This window comes from Ascaphus truei, unplaced genomic scaffold, assembly GCF_040206685.1.
Source record: "Ascaphus truei isolate aAscTru1 unplaced genomic scaffold, aAscTru1.hap1 HAP1_SCAFFOLD_354, whole genome shotgun sequence".
In the NCBI taxonomy this organism is placed as follows: domain Eukaryota; kingdom Metazoa; phylum Chordata; class Amphibia; order Anura; family Ascaphidae; genus Ascaphus; species Ascaphus truei.
The window spans coordinates 132,420-149,570 of NW_027456552.1; the positions used below are offsets into that span (position 1 = coordinate 132,420).

At 53.0% G+C, this 17,151-nt stretch overlaps 1 protein-coding gene across 4 annotated transcripts in view; it reads left to right on the plus strand.

The window, feature by feature from the left end:
* Window positions 1–17,151, plus strand: part of LOC142483677 (pregnancy-specific glycoprotein 22-like) — a 223,071-nt gene that overhangs the window by 53,170 nt on the left and 152,750 nt on the right. For 2 of the 4 annotated variants that reach the window (XM_075583689.1, XM_075583693.1), the window contains exon 4: window positions 6,790–6,936. In XM_075583689.1, the coding sequence (XP_075439804.1) occupies window positions 6,790–6,936 (147 nt within the window). Of the gene's footprint in view, window positions 1–6,789; window positions 6,937–7,252; window positions 7,315–15,752; window positions 15,786–17,151 lie in introns of all 4 variants that reach the window. The other 2 variants (XM_075583690.1, XM_075583692.1) reach the window with 2 other exon arrangements.

A 17,151-nucleotide genomic window follows, 5' to 3' on the forward strand; every position in this document is an offset into this window, starting at 1 on the left:
AAATTATTAATACAACAAATAACATTACTAAAAATGAATATTATGATATTTATCTATTAGTGTCACCATTGATGCTGTATTATACATTCTACCTCTTCCCATTCTCTCTCTACCTTCTCCCCCAGCAGGGCTGCCAACAGAAATCATGCCCCACCTTGCCTGCCGAGACCCAAGCCGACGTGCTCCCTCAATGTACAATAAGTTTTTGTGGTCCGTCAATATGGTGACCGGAATCTCTGTTCCATCTACTCCTCCAGAGCCATCTTGATCGCGAGGAGTTCGCGATTCCCTATGTCATAGTTCCTTTGGGCGGAAGATTTTTTTTTGATAAATACGCACAGGGATAGTCGGACTTGTGGGTTCTTTCTCTGGGAGAGTATACAGTAGCTGCTGCTCCTATGTCGGAGGCGTCAACCTCAAGAGTAAATGGTAGAGCAGGGTCTGGATGTACCAGGATGGGTGCCGACGCAAATGTTCTTTTTATCCTCTCAAAAACCTGGAGAGCCTCAGCAGGCCAATTCGTTGGGTCAGCTCCTTTCTTGGTCAACGCCGTAATAGGTGCTACAGTACTACCGAAGAATAGTCCTGAATGAATCTCCGGTTGTAGTTGGCGAAGCCAAGAAATCTCTGGATTGCCTTGAGGCACAGAGGGCACGGTCACTCTATGACAGCTTTAACCTTGATGGGGTCCATAGCGAGGCCGGTATCTGAGATAATATACAGTAGCCGAGAAAGGAGGTAGACTTCTGGTGAAAGTGACAATTCTCTATCTTTGCGAAAAAGGTGGTTCTCTCTTAAACGCTGCAAGACTTGCTTGACGTGACCTGTATGTTCTTGAGTGAATCTGGAAAAAATTATGATGTCGTCCAGATATACGATCACATGATGGTCCAGTAGGTGCCTGAAGATGTCATTTACAAAGTCTTGGAAGACCGCCGGCGCGTTGCAGAGCCCAAACGGCATGACCCGGTACTCATAATGTCCATCGCGAGTGTTGAAGACCGTCTTCCATTCATCTCCTTGACGGATCCTGACCAGGTTGTAGGCACCTCTGAGATCTAATTTCGTGATTATGGTAGCTCCTTGAAGTTTATCAGAAAGTTCAGCTATCAGCGGAAGGGGATAGCGATTCTTTATGGTGAGTTTGTTGAGACCACGGTAATCTATAAAGAGTCCGACAAAAAAAGAATCCTGCCCCTGCGGGTGACGAGGACTTTCGAATGAACCCAGTCTGGAGGTTCTCGTGGATATATTACCTCATGGCCTGGGTTTCGGGAACGGACAGCGGGTAAGATCCACCCCTAGGAGGAATGGCGCCATACAAAAAGTCAATTGGACGATCATACGCTCGATGTTGTGGAAGTTCCTCTGCCTGACGATTGTCGAACACATCGCGGAAGTCCTCATACACTGCCGGCAGTTGTATCTTGTCTGATGCTGTAACCGCAATTCCCGCCACCGCCTTCGGACCTGGCATAAAATACTCCTTTAGATAGATCCTTGTAGAAAGTTGAGGAGGGGGTAAGGCTGTGGTGCCCAGCGTGATCATCCTGACTCTCACTGGGCTGCGGCATTTCCCGGCCTCAGTGGACAGTTAGCCACTAGGTGTCCGTTGTGGCTTCAGTATAGACACAAACCCGCACGCCTTCTACGTTTCCTCTCGCTTGGTGTAAGGCTGGTCCCTCCTAGCTGCATGGGCTCATCTAGAGTAAGTGTTGTGGGAAACACTGATCCTGTAGCCTGAAAAGAAGAAGGTTGTGTACCTCGGGCATGTTTGCCTCTCTCCATTCTTCTTTCCTGAAGTCGCTGGTCCATGCGGATGCAGAGAGTTACCAGATCCTCAAGTCCAGCAGGACGGTCATGGGATGCCAGTTCGTCTTTGAAGCTTGGACAGGCCCTGCCAAAAGACTGTCCAATCTCTGGGGAATCTCTCCTCTGGGGATCTGTTTAGCAATCTAGAATCTGCTCTCTGGGCTGGCTACTAACGTTTTTATAACTTTTGCAAAGTCAGTCCCACAGCATTACGGCCAACCCGCGGCGTGGGAATTTCATCTCTAGCCACCCACACACTTTGCCAGGTTTGTGAAATCTGGCAGCTATGGCTTCAGAAAAGTGAGAGGGTATGTGCACAAACTGCCATCTTGCCCACTTACTATTCAAAGCCCTCCGCAGGCTCAGTTCCTCCAAGTCTAGGAAGGTGACAACTGGCCAGGCTGGTCAGCTCTCAGTGGCTGTGGGCGAGGAAGGGGGTGAACATCCCGTGGTATACCTGAGCAGGAAACTGCTACTCAGGGAAGTGGCTTATGCCACTTTAGAGAAAGAATGCCTGGCCATCGTTTGGGCTCTGAGCAAACTGCAGCCCTATCTGTGCGTCAGGTCATTTACAGTGATCCCAGATCCCGACCCGTTAAGTTGGCTACAAAGGGTTTCGGGGAGAATGGCAAGTTCCTGCGCTGGACTCTGGCATTGCAGGAATGTGACTTTACCATTCAACACAAGAAAGGCAGCGAGCCCGGTAATGCTGAGGTCTCTGCCAACAGGACATCGCTAGTGAGCCAAAAACCTCAACAAGTGCCAGGCGTGCGGAGCCACCGGACGTGGCGACTGCCACAGAGCCTTCATCTCGAGGGGGGAGGTGTTTTATTTATTTGTTTTATTTATAAAATATTTTACCAGGAAGTAATACAGTGAGAGTTACCTCTCGTTTTCAAGTATGTCCTGGGCACAGAGTAAAACAAATTATACATGGTTACAAATTCAGTTACATAAAGGAACAGGGTATACATTATATACAAGACATTGCATGCACAGTTAGAGATAATATATATTATAGGCGTATGTAACAGTTACAGATAATATATATTATAGGCGTATGTAACAGTTACAGATAATATATATTATGGGCGTATGTAACAGTTACAGATAATATATATTATGGGCGTATGTAACAGTTACAGATAATATATATTATGGGCGTATGTAACAGTTACAGGTAATATATATTATAGGCGTATGTAACAGTTACAGGTAATATATTATAGGCATATGTAACAGTTACAGGTAATATATATTATAGGCGTATGAAACAGTTACAGATAATATATATATATATTATAGGCGTATGTAACAGTTACAGATAATATATATTATGAGCGTATGTAACAGTTACAGACCAGATTAAAATGTGAGACAGCTTTTGTTTTGAAAGAACTTAAACTGGTGGTGGATGTGAGAGTCTCCGGTAGACTGTTCCAGTTTTGGGGTGCACGGTAAGAGAAGGAGGAGCAACCAGATACTTTGCTGTATCCTTGGGACCATGAACAGTCTTTTGGAGTCAGATTTGAAGGCAAGACAGGAAAGGTGAACTTTGCACCTAGACTCAAGTGATGACCAATCTAGTTCTTTGAACTTTTCGTATTGTTGTATGTTGTAGTTGTATTGGAGAACAAAATGGCATATTGAATTGTAGAGGCTGTCCAGTTTGCTAAGGTGGGTTTGGGGTGCTGAGCCATATACTTTTTACCATTAGTCTATAATTGGCATTAGCATCTGCTGTGCGATACGCTTTCTGACCAGGAGACTTAGGGAGGATTTGTTCCTGTAAAGTACCCCTAGTTTGGTATAGGTCTTGGATGTCAGGGTATTAATGTGCATCCCGGACGTTAAATGGGGGTCAAACCATAAGCCCAAGTATTTAAAACTAGTAACAAGAGTTAGGGTGGTGTTAGCGTTAGTGTGATGGTGAGGGAGTAACCAGGGTCACTAATAAAGATTACGCCCATTTGGTTATCTCTGATCCATGTATTGGGGTTCAGGAGTGTAAGCTCTCGAGCCCAGTGACTGTACATGCATTGTATAAAATTATGTGACAATAAAGAATGTCTGGTGGTTTTACCTTTCCAGGAGTGTCAGCGAGCAGAGATTGCTGGGGATGGGAGCGGGGGGGGGGGGGGGGGGGGCGGGGGGGGGGGGGGAGAGTGTCAGCGAGCAGAGATTGGGGCTATGAGTTTCAAGGAGTGTTTTCCGAAGAAAGTGTTGTCATAATGTGTCTAGATAGTCGGGGTCCACATTGCTGGATCTCCCCTCATGAAATCCCTCTCCTGGCTTCCGATCAAATCCCGCATCTCACACTCCATTCTTCTCCTCACTTTTAAAGCTTTACACTCCTCTGCCTCTCCTTACATCTCATCCCTAATTTCTCGTTATGCACCATCCAGACTCTTGCGTTCTTCTCAAGGATGTCTTCTTTCTACCCCCTTTGTATCTAAAGCCCTCTCCCGCCTTAAACCTTTTTCACTGACTGCCCCACACCTCTGGAATGCCCTTCCCCTCAGTACCCGACTAGCACCCTCTCTATCCACCTTTAAGACCCACCTTAAGACACACTTGCTTAAAGAAGCATATGAATAGCACTGTGGATTTTCTGAACACACGATACATAAAGCTTGGCCCCCTGCAGACGCACTTACCAGAACTCCCTCCTACTGTCTCTGTACGTTCTCCCTACCTACCAATTAGACTGTAAGCTCCTCGGGGCAGGGTCTCCTCTTCCTTAATGTTACGTTTATGTCTAAAGCACTTATTCCCATGATCTGTTATTTATATTATCTGTTATTTATTTGATTACCACATGTATTACTGCTGTGACACGCTATGTACATTAATGGCGCTTTATAAATAAAGACATTCAATACAATACCCCAAAAATGTACCTGGGAATCAGGTCGGATTCCTGGAAACATGTAGGCACATCACTCCGGCAAAATCTCCCCTTGAAAACGCTTGCGTGACTCACCGCTAGGATTCCCTGCTTCAGCACAGACCTGAAAGATAAATGGGGCATTGGGATGTGAGATGTCCCTGGAACTGTCAAGAGGTCCCTGTGTTAATGGGGGATGCCCAATTAATGCCCAGGTCACCCAGAACCCAATATAGGGGTTCTGGGGATGCTCCAATCATAGATAAGGTTGAAGGAGTTTTAAAGGCTGCCTAGCTATAGTGTGTAGAGAATACGGCTAATAAGGATTGAAGTGCAATTTCTTATTCTATTCCCCATAACCAGAAGTTTTAGGAAAGCTCAAATGTATATTTTATTAAACAGTGTGTTTAAAATACATATATGCTTGTGCATGTTATTATGAGCTGGGTCTTTCTGGACCGATGTTCTGAGTGAGACAGTGGGCTACCAGCCTGGTGCCAGCGTGTCTACTCAGACATCGGACATGAAAGCCACAGAGGATGCCAGAGGTGTGAAGGACATTTGGGCAGGAGGTTTAGGATTGAGTACCCACGTCCTGAGATGAATGGAAGTCCTTGGGACTACCATTTGCCCCACCAGACTGTGAGGAGCCTAAACCAGCAGGTGGCTTCTGAATACCAAGTGGCAGAGGTGGCAAGCTTGTGCCTGTCCTTGGCTGATTCAGAAGATCTGCTTGCCCGGCTTCAGAAGACCGGCATCGCTCGGATTGGCTGGCAGGAAATTTCCCACACTCGGATTGGCTGTAGTATTTCATGAATGAACCTGAAATACTATAAGAATCCCCCAGCCAATCCGGTGATCACATTATAAGCCCCAGAACATCAGCCGCAAATTTGAATGTACCAAAAGATGCTGTCGGTGACATAGCAGCGAGCCGGCTTCAGAAAGTTCAGGTCGAAGTATTTTCTGTCCTGCTTTTTGTGACCAAGTTTACAAAATGAACGTGGTGGTCGTGGTTAGGATCGCTGCCGATTTTACCTCCAGGACTTTTGGAGCGAATCCCAGACAAGGGGTTTCAGCACCACAGGAGGCGGCGTCAGGAACTTCATGCCGATTTGAGTTTCCGGACATTTCGGGCCAAGTCCCGGTCATCTAAAGACTTTGGTTTTTCGTTCATTTAAACTAGGAAAGTCTAATTTTGTAGCCCAGACCCCCAGTAAGTGCGTCTTTCTTATGTATTTTGTGTTCCAAATTGTGTTTGCCCATTTTAAGTGAATAAACCACAATTTATTTCATCAACTCGTTTTGCTCAATGTTATGATCCCGGTAAAAAGATGTAAATATTTGGTCAACTGTGACAGACTTGATAGGATGAGAATATGCATGGGAGCGATGTGAAGAAGAGAGGCTGTAACCGCAGGACATGGGAGATCACTGGGGAGGCTTCATCCAGCAGTGGGGAGACACGGGCTGGGGAGGATGGGATGAGGGAATTTGTGTGAGAGACGTGAAGAAGAGAGGCTGTAACCGCAGGACCTGGGAGATCACTGGGGAGACTTCATCCAGCAGTGGGGAGACACGGGCTGGAGAGGGTGGGATGAGGGAATGTGTGGGAGCGACGTGGAGAAGACAGGCTGTAACCGCAGGACCTGGGAGATCACTGGGGAGGCTTCATCCAGCAGTGGGGAGACACGGGCTGGGGAGGATGGGATGAGGGAATGTGTGGGAGAGACGTGAAGAAGAGAGGCTGTAACCGCAGGACCTGGGAGATCACTGGGGAGGCTTCATCCAGCAGTGGGGAGACACGGGCTGGAGATGATGGGATGAGGGAATTTGTGGGAGAGACGTGAAGAAGAGAGGCTGTAAATGCAGGACCCGGGAGATCACTTGGGAGGCTTCATCCAGCAGTGGGGAGGCACTGGCTCGGGAGGATATGGAATGTGTGGGATTGACATGGAGAAGAGAGGCTGTAACCGCAAGACCTAGGAGATCATTGGGGAGTCTGCATCCAGCAGTGGGGAGACATGGGCTGGAGAGATCTATGATTATATATATATATATCTCACTGTGTGTTCTTTCTTCTCTTACAGTTGACAGTGAATCCTCTCATCCCGATCACTGTGCTGAAGTTATAGCTGGAATCATCTGTGGGGCGGTCCTGGGAACCGTATTGATAATATCTGGAGCTGTCCTACTATACAAGAGATGCGTACTTCCTGTGAGAGAGTGTGAGAAAGGTGAGGGGAAGAGATAAAGAGAAAAGGGGCGAGAGATGAAGAGGAGAGTCAGTAGGAGAAAGGGAGAGAGTCAGTAGGAGAAAGGTAGAGAGTAAGTAGGAGAAAGGGAGTGTCAATAATGGTTGGGGCGGTCGATAGGCATTAAGTGAGAGTCACATGACACACATAATAATGAGACGTCCCTTTTTATTTAGTTAATCCACCAGTAACAATATCACACACACACACATCAGATCTATTTATACCATTGAGAAGAAATAAGATGGTCGCTGTGCTGCACCATCAGAAATACTGTATGTTTCTCATCATACTCTAGGACCATCCCATGACAACCTCGACTTATTTGCAGTGTATGACGATGTGCTGACTCCTGCAATGGTGAGACATTTATATATCTACCCTCTATAACACTCCATACCTCTTTATTGCCTGTTCCTTTAAACAACACATCAAACAAAAATATACATAAAATAACAAACACCTATCCCTGTGTCTCTAACTGTAAGACTGGGGGGGGGGGGGGAGCCCCTTACCAGTATACACCCCCAAAGTCTCAGCGGTACCTAATAGCAGGTGGCCATTCAGGTCAGTGGTGTCCAGGTCTCTTGGTGTGTTGGAAAGTCCAGCCTCTGGCAAGTTCCTGGGTCCTTTGTATCCAGGAAATGAGGTCTGGTCCCCTTGTATCTTGCTTGCAATATACAGGTCTCCTGTGCACTCAAGACCTCTTTCCTCTCCTTCTGTCAGCACTGTTGTAACTGAGCTAAGGAAAATCTCTTTTCTGTGTCTCACATGACACTCTTTCACAGAGCTCTGATAAGTCCAGGTGGAGACTGGCTAATTGAGTGGCTGCAGTTAACCAGCTCCATGCTGGATTCAGAGATCTGAGGCAGCTTTTCTCTAAAACAGTAATAAGTCCCTGTTACATACCTCCCCTGTTTGTGGGAAGCTCGGGCTTACCACGGCCAAAGCCCATCCTTCCACTCTCACTCGAGATATCCCTTCAGCTCGAATGAGAGTGGATGGAGAACAAGAACCCTCAGTCCCGCTGGGATTGGAGCCCTTTCTCTATGTTATTAGTGTCTCCACCAGAAGGAACTTGAGCTCAGAACTCCTCAGTCGCTCGAGGAGGAATTTTTTCACGTACAGTCTTTCTTCTGACCGCTTGGTCACGAGTTTTCCCCTGTGACGGACGATCCTTTTTTCCCTGAGTTTAGGGTGACCGCCGGCATCGGGTTCTGTAGTCATATTCACGGGTGGTTCAATCTGGGCAGAGTTTTTATCTTTACCGATTGACTAAAGTAGCCTCTCAGTTTCGTAGTTACCTAGTGTTGGTATTGCGCCTCTGTGACGGCGAGGGGGTGGGCGATAATGACCTGAATCGCCCCCCAAAATTTTGTTCAAAATCAAAACGCATAGGGAGCGGCGCTAAGATTTCCGGAACGTTCATAAACTCGTGCAATTCTAGTAGCCGCGAGCAGGTTACGACGCTTATCGCGGCTCTTGAAAATGTCCATCATGTACCCACTGTACTATTCAATTGTTTGATTGGCATTTGTTATTGATTTAATTGGCTATGTGCTGTATTTTATTTTACTATGTGTTTTATTTTGAGATGTGCTGTATTTTATTTTACTATGTGTTTTATTTTGTTATGTCTTGTGTTTGATTTTTATATGTGCTGTATTTGATTTTGCTATGTGGTGTTTTTTTTAATCCTTACTCATTTCTTTGTATATTGGTTAATCATGCTCATATTATATGGGCATGATGTACCCACTGTACAAATGAATGGGTGAAGGGTGGGGGTAGTTGCCTGGTGTAACTGGAGACCAACGCTTTTAACACCAAAATACCCGGATCCTTTGATTCAGCAAAGCGAGAGATAAAATAAATTGTAATTTATTTACACAATGAACATACACAGCTTGATTTACAAAATATTATGAAAGTACACTTACTGGGACCGGGTAAAATGAATATTCTACTTCCAGACCGCAATCTTTAGAAATAGAGTCTTTAAGCACCATTTCCCAGGAGCGGGAGATGTGCAAAAGCAAAGCCGCAAAAACAGTCTTTGGCTAGTGGCGCCGCTCGCCACAACGTTATCTCCGCCGGGACTGCGCGTTTCGTTCTACCGTCGCAGAATTGGTTTGGAAGTCTTTAGTTCTTACGAACTCTTGAAGCTGGGTACAAATCTTGGTTGCGATGTTATAATCTTTGTACCGCACGATGAATCTCATTACATGATGGAACTCTTCCCAATCGACTGCACAGGCCCGGTTATGGGGTGCCGGTATCCGCCTGCATTTAAATGTCCTGATCACGTGACCGTGGGATGTAAAAAAAGCAGAGGGATACCGGCACACCATAACGGGGCCTGTATCTCGGGAAGCACGGGGTCCCCGGACCTGAAACCAACGCGGTTCTGCTCCGGAGACCCCATGCACATCTACACTAGTGTAACAGTTTAACCCCTACCTAATCTCATATGGGCCCCTATGTGAGGAATCTGCCCCCAGTTACATGTCATGTCGTGTGGTGCACCTGCTGGCTTACAGGACTCCTGAGTCTCCCGCTTGATGGTATTGGGGATTTCATCAGGACTGGCTCGTGAGGTAGTGCTGAGATTGTACTCACTTTTGGTACAGCGCCTCCATCCCTTCCAGGTCCCCACGACAGCAGGGAAGAGTCTCTGGAAGAGAACCCCTGGGTGCAGCTTCTCCCTGAATATCTCCAGGCTCAGGCAAGAAGGCTCTTTGAATCAAGGCAATCTTTATTGGCATCCTCCATGGCAGACTGCCCATCATAGCGGCCGTTCTCTAGCCGCACATGTTCAAGTTGCCCACAACATGGACGTCGCTCCCTGACTCCTTAATAGAGACAGGGGAATCTCTGCCACCTCTCCCCTAAGGGAGGGCCACATTCTGTGCCAGAGCCCTGGCACGGTGTGGGGTCAGAGCGTCACACTCTGCCGCCTCTCCCCTAAGGGAGGGCCACAGTCTGTGCCAGAGCCCAGGCACGGTGTGGGGTCAGAGCGTCACACTCTGCCGCCTCTCCCCTAAGGGAGGGCCACATTCTGTGCCAGAGCCCTGGCACGGTGTGGGGTCAGATCGTCACACTCTGCCGCCTCTCCCCTAAGGGAGGGCCACAGTCTGTGCCAGAGCCCTGTTACGGTGTGGGGTCAGTGTCACACTCTGCCACCTCTCCCCTAAGGGAGGGCCACAGTCTGTGCCAGAGCCCTGGCACGGTGTGGGGTCAGAGCGTCACACTTTGCCGTCTCTCCCCTAAGGGAGGGCCACAGTCTGTGCCAGAGCCCTGTTACGGTGTGGGGTCAGAGCGTCACACTCTGCCGCCTCTCCCCTAAGGGAGGGCCACAGTCTGTGCCAGAGCCCTGTTACGGTGTGGGGTCAGAGCGTCACACTCTGCCGCCTCTCCCCTAAGGGAGGGCCACAGTCTGTGCCAGAGCCCTGGCACGGTGTGGGGTCAGAGCGTCACACTCTGCCGCCTCTCCCCTAAGGGAGGGCCACAGTCTGTGCCAGAGCCCTGGCACGGTGTGGGGTCAGAGCGTCACACTCTGCCGCCTCTCCCCTAAGGGAGGGCCACAGTCTGTGCCAGAGCCCTGGCACGGTGTGGGGTCAGATCGTCACTCTCTGCCGCCTCTCCCCTAAGGGAGGGCCACAGTCTGTGCCAGAGCCCTGGCACGGTGTGGGGTCAGAGCGTCACTCTCTGCCGCCTCTCCCCTAAGGGAGGGCCACAGTCTGTGCCAGAGCCCTGGCACGGTGTGGGGTCAGAGCGTCACACTCTGCCGCCTCTCCCCTAAGGGAGGGCCACAGTCTGTGCCAGAGCCCTGGCACGGTGTGGGGTCAGAGCGTCACACTCTGACGCCTCTCCCCTAATGGAGGGACACAGTCTGTGCCAGAGCCCTGGCACGGTGTGGGGTCAGTGTCACACTCTGACGCCTCTCCCCTAATGGAGGGACACAGTCTGTGCCAGAGCCCTGGCACGGTGTGGGGTCAGTGTCACACTCTGCCGCCTCTCCCCTAAGGGAGGGCCACAGTCTGTGCCAGAGCCCTGGCACGGTGTGGGGGTCAGAGTGTCACACTCTGCCGCCTCTCCCCTAAGGGAGGGCCACAGTCTGTGCCAGGGCCCTGACAAGGTGTGGGGTCAGAGTCACACTCTGCCGCCTCTCCCCTAAGGGAGGGCCACAGTCTGTGACAGAGCCCTGGCACGGTGTGGGGGTCAGAGTGTCACACTCTGCCGCCTCTCCCCTAAGGGAGGCCACAGTCTGTGCCAGAGCCCTGGCACGGTGTGGGGTCAGAGCGTCACACTCTGCCACCTCTCCCCTAAGGGAGGGCCACAGTCTGTGCCAGAGCCCTGGCACGGTGTGGGGTCAGAGCGTCACACTCTGCCACCTCTCCCCTAAGGGAGGGCCACAGTCTGTGCCAGAGCCCTGGCACGGTGTGGGGTCAGAGCGTCACACTCTGCCACCTCTCCCCTAAGGGAGGGCCACAGTCTGTGCCAGAGCCCTGGCACGGTGTGGGGTCAGTGTCACACTCTGCCACCTCTCCCCTAAGGGAGGGCCACAGTCTGTGCCAGAGCCCTGGCACGGTGTGGGGTCAATGTCACACTCTGCCGTCTCTCCCCTAAGGGAGGGCCACAGTCTGTGCCAGAGCCCTGACACGGTGTGGGGTCAGAGCGTCACACTCTGCCGCCTCTCCCCTAAGGGAGGGCCACAGTCTGTGCCAGAGCCCTGGCACGGTGTGGGGTCAGGTTCACACTCTGCCACCTCTCCCCTAAGGGAGGGCCACAGTCTGTGCCAGGGCCCTGACACGGTGTGGGGTCAGTGTCACACTCTGCCACCTCTCCCCTAAGGGAGGGCCACAGTCTGTGTCAGAGCCCTGGCACAGTGTGGGGTCAGTGTCACACTCTGCCACCTCTCCCCTAAGGGAGGGCCACAGTCTGTGCCAGAGCCCTGGCACAGTGTGGGGTCAGAGCGTCACACTCTGCCGCCTCTCCCCTAAGGGAGGGCCACAGTCTGTGCCAGAGCCCTGGCATGGTGTGGGGTCAGTGTCACACTCTGCCGCCTCTCCCCTAAGGGAGAGCCACAGTCTGTGCCAGAGCCCTGGCACGGTGTGGGGTCAGTGTCACACTCTGCCACCTCTCCCCTAAGGTAGGGCCACAGTCTGTGCCAGAGCCCTGGCACGGTGTGGGGTAAGAGCGTCACTCTGCCACCTCTCCCCTAAGGGAGGGCCACAGTCTGTGCCAGAGCCCTGGCACGGTGTGGGGTCAGAGCGTCACACTCTGCCGCCTCTCCCCTAAGGGAGGGCCACAGTCTGTGCCAGAGCCCTGGCACGGTGTGGGGTCAGATCGTCACTCTCTGCCGCCTCTCCCCTAAGGGAGGGCCACAGTGTGTGCCAGAGCCCTGGCACGGTGTGGGGTCAGAGCGTCACTCTCTGCCGCCTCTCCCCTAAGGGAGGGCCACAGTCTGTGCCAGAGCCCTGGCACGGTGTGGGGTCAGAGCGTCACACTCTGCCGCCTCTCCCCTAAGGGAGGGCCACAGTCTGTGCCAGAGCCCTGGCACGGTGTGGGGTCAGAGATTCACACTCTGCCGCCTCTCCCCTAAGGGAGGGCCACAGTCTGTGCCAAAGCCCTGGCACGGTGTGTGGTCAGTGTCACACTCTGCCGCCTCTCCCCTAAGGGAGGGCCACAGTCTGTGCCAGAGCCCTGGCACGGTGTGGGGTAAGAGCGTCACACTCTGCCGCCTCTCCCCTAAGGGAGGGCCACAGTCTGTGCCAGAGCCCTGGCACGGTGGGGTCAGAGCGTCACACTCTGCCGCCTCTCCCCTAAGGGAGGGCCACAGTCTGTGCCAGAGCCCTGGCACGGTGTGGGGTCAGAGCGTCACACTCTGCCGCCTCTCCCCTAAGGGAGGGCCACAGTCTGTGCCAGAGCCCTGGCACGGTGTAGGGTCAGTGTCACACTCTGCCGCCTCTCCGCTAAGGGAGGGCCACAGTCTGTGCCAGAGCCCTGGCACGGTGTGGGGTCAGAGCGGCCCACTCTGCCACCTCTCCCCTAAGGGAGGGCCACAGTCTGTGCCAGAGCCCTGGCACGGTGTGGGGTCAGAGCGTCACACTCTGCCACCTCTCCCCTAAGGGAGGGCCACAGTCTGTGCCAGAGCCCTGGCACGGTGTGGGGTCAGTGTCACACTCTGCCGTCTCTCCCCTAAGGGAGGGCCACAGTCTGTGCCAGAGGCCTAGCATGGTGTGGGGTCAGAGCGTCACACTCTGCCACCTCTCCCCTAAGGGAGGGCCACAGTCTGTGCCAGAGCCCTGGCACGGTGTGGGGTCAGAGTCACACTCTGCCACCTCTCCCCTAAGGGAGGGCCACAGTCTGTGCCAGAGGCCTAGCACGGTGTGGGGTCAGAGCGTCACACTCTGCCACCTCTCCCCTAAGGGACGGCCACAATCTGTGCCAGAGCCCTGGCACGGTGTGGGGTCAGAGTCACACTCTGCCGCCTCTCCCCTAATGGAGGGCCACAGTCTGTGCCAGAGCCCTGGCACGGTGTGGGGTCAGTGTCACACTCTGCCGCCTCTCCCCTAAGGGAGGGCCACAGTCTGTGCCAGAGCCCTGGCACGGTGTGGGGTCAGTGTCACACTCTGCCGCCTCTCCCCTAAGGGAGGGCCACAGTCTGTGCCAGAGCCCTGGCACGGTGTGGGGTCAGAGCGTCACACTCTGCCGCCTCTCCCCTAAGGGAGGGCCACAGTCTGTGCCAGAGCCCTGGCACGGTGTGGGGTCAGAGCGTCACACTCTGCCGCCTCTCCCCTAAGGGAGGGCCACAGTCTGTGCCAGAGCCCTGGCACGGTGTGGGGTCAGAGCGTCACACTCTGCCGCCTCTCCCCTAAGGGAGGGCCACAGTCTGTGCCAGAGCCCTGGCACGGTGTGGGGTCAGTGTCACACTTTGCCGCCTCTCCCCTAAGGGAGGGCCACAGTCTGTGCCAGAACTCTGGCACGGTGTGGGGTCAGTGTCACACTCTGCCGCCTCTCCCCTAAGGGAGGGCCACAGTCTGTGCCAGAGCCCTGGCACGGTGTGGGGTCAGTGTAACACTCTGCCGCCTCTCCCATATGGGAGGGCCACAGTCTGTGCCAGAGCCCAGGCACGGTGTGGGGTCAGTGTAACACTCTGCCGCCTCTCCCATAAGGGAGGGCCACAGTCTGTGCCAGAGCCCAGGCACGGTGTGGGGTCAGAGCGTCACACTCTGCCGCCTCTCCCCTAAGGGAGGGCCACAGTCTGTGCCAGAGCCCTGGCACGGTGTGGGGGTCAGAGCGTCACACTCTGCCGCCTCTCCCCTAAGGGAGGGCCACAGTCTGTGCCAGAACCCTGGCACGGTGTGGGGTCAGAGCGTCACACTCTGCCGCCTCTCCCCTAAGGGAGGGCCACAGTCTGTGCCAGAGCCCTGGCATGGTGTGGGGTCAGTGTCACACTCTGCCGCCTCTCCCCTAAGGGAGGGCCACAGTCTGTGCCAGAACCCTGGCACGGTGTGGGGTCAGAGCGTCACACTCTGCCGCCTCTCCCCTAAGGGAGGGCCACAGTCTGTGCCAGAGCCCTGGCACGGTGTGGGGTCAGAGCGTCACATTCTGCCGCCTCTCCCCTAAGGGAGGGCCACAGTCTGTGCCAGAACCCTGGCACGGTGTGGGGTCAGAGCGTCACATTCTGACGCCTCTCCCCTAAGGGAGGCCACAGTCTGTGCCAGGGCCCTGGCACGGTGTGGGGTCACAGTGTCACAGACACACAGCAGAAACACAGCAGACACACAGCAGACACACTAACTTTAGGAAGTGATGCGTAATATATAGCTTCCAGAAGGCCCGCCCCTGTGTCACTGTTAGTGGACACAGAGCATGCTGTCACTTCCTTTGCTACATATTACACCTCACAGGGGGGTGAGGCCAATCCTCAGGATAACTTCTGGCAAACCTGCCCTCTTAACAGGGATTACTGCACAGAAGGAGAGGGGCATGTAACCTCAAAATTACACAGGGCTACACTAGTAATAAAATTTAAATTAAAAATATTTTTTTTCCGGTGAGATTATCGCAGAGAGGTGGATCTCTCTGCAGCAGATAGATCTCGCCTGGTGATCCCTTCTCGGAGGGCAGGTCATTTCAGCGCCGGCAACTCGCCATGTTTGCTAATGTTGCTCTCACAGGTATTCGGATCTTTCTGCATACCGTGAGAGCAACTCGGCAAAACCATGGTGAGTTCAAAACCCTGCCAATAATTTCTATCGGCGCTTACTGCATGAGGCCCATAGTGACATTAATTATACTCTGTGTGCTGTATAGACATACTCCTCCAACTCCTCTAATCACAACTTCTCTCTCCCCCTCTCTCTTTCCCCCCCTCCCTTCCCCCTCTCTCTCCCCTCTTTTTTCCCCCCTCTCTCTCCCCCCTCCCTTCCCCCCTGTCTCTCCCCCCTCCCTTCCCCCCTCTCTCTCCCTCCTCCCTTCCCCCCTCTCTCCCCCTTCCCTTCCCCCCTATCTCTCCCCCTCTCTCTTTCCCCCCCTCCCTTCCCCCCTCTCTCTCCCCCTTATCTCTCTCCCCCCTCTCTCTTTCCCCCCTCCCTTCCCCCCTCTCTCTCACTCCCCCCATTCTCTCCCCCTTATCTCTCCCCCCCTTATCTCTCTCCCACTTCTCTCTCCCCCTCTCCCCCCTCTTTCCACCCTCTCTTTACCCCCCTCTATCTCTCTACCCATCTCTCTCACTCCCTCCCTCTCTCCTCCCCCGTACCTCCTCACACACTCTCTCCCCCATCTCTCAGGGTCAGGCGGCTCATGAGGATTCATCCTATATGGTGAGTTCCCTCTTTCCTGATATTCTCCCAATCTGAGAATCCACTCACCCCTCTCTCCTCCAATCACAGGGTCCCTCACCCCTCTCTCCTCCAATCACAGGGTCCCTCATCCGTCTCTCATCCAATCACAGGGACCCTCACCCGTGTCTCATCCAATCACAGGGACCCTCAACCGTCTCTCATCCAATCACAGGGACCCTCACCCGTCTCTCATCCAATCAAAGGGACCCTCACCCGTCTCTCATCCAATCACAGGGACCCTCACCTTTCTCTCCAATCACAAGGACCCTCACACATCCGTCTCTTATCCAATCACAGGGACCCTCAGCCATCTCTCATCCAATCACAAGGACCCTCACCCATCTCTCATCCAATCACAGGAACCCTCACCCACCCGTCTCTCATCCAATCACAGGGACCCTCACTCGTCTCTCATCCAATCACATGGACCCACACCGTCTCTCATCCAATCACAGGGACCCTCACCCATCACTCATCCAATCACAGGGACCCACACCCATCTCTCACCCAATCACAGGGACCCTCACCCATCTCTCATCCAATCACAGGGACCCTCACTCGTCTCTCATCCAATCACAGGGACCCTCACCCATCTCTCATCCAATCACAGGGACCCTCACTCATCTCTCATCCAATCACAGGGACCCTCACCCGTCTCTCATCCAATCACAGGGACACTCACACGTCTCTCATCCAATCACAGGGACCCACAGCAATCTCTCATCCAATCACAGGGACCCTCACCCATCCCTCATCCAATCACAGGGACCCACACCCATCTCTCACCCAATCACAGGGACCCTCACCCATCTCTCATCCAATCACAGGGACCCTCACTCGTCTCTCATCCAATCACAGGGATACTCACCCATCTCTTATCCAATCACAGGGATATCCACCCGTCACTCATCCAATCACAGGGACCCTCACCGTCTCTCATCCAATCACAGGGACCCTCACCCATCTCTCATCCAATCACATTGACCCTCACCCGTCTCTCATCCAATCACAGGGACCCTCACCCGTCTCTCATCCAATCACAGGGACCCTCACCTGTCTCTCATCCAATCACAGGGACCCTCACCCCTCTCTCCTCCAATCACAGGGACCCTCGCCCGTCTTTCATCCAATCACAGGGACCCTCACCCGTCTCTCATCCAATCACAGGGACCCTCACTCGTCTCTCATCCAATCACAGGGACACTCACCCGTCTCTCATCCAAACACAGGGACACTCACCCGTCTCTCATCCAATCACAGGGACCCTCACCCCTCTCTCATCCAATCACAGGGACCCTCACCCACCCGTCTCTCATCCAATCACAGGGACCCTCACCCCTCTCTC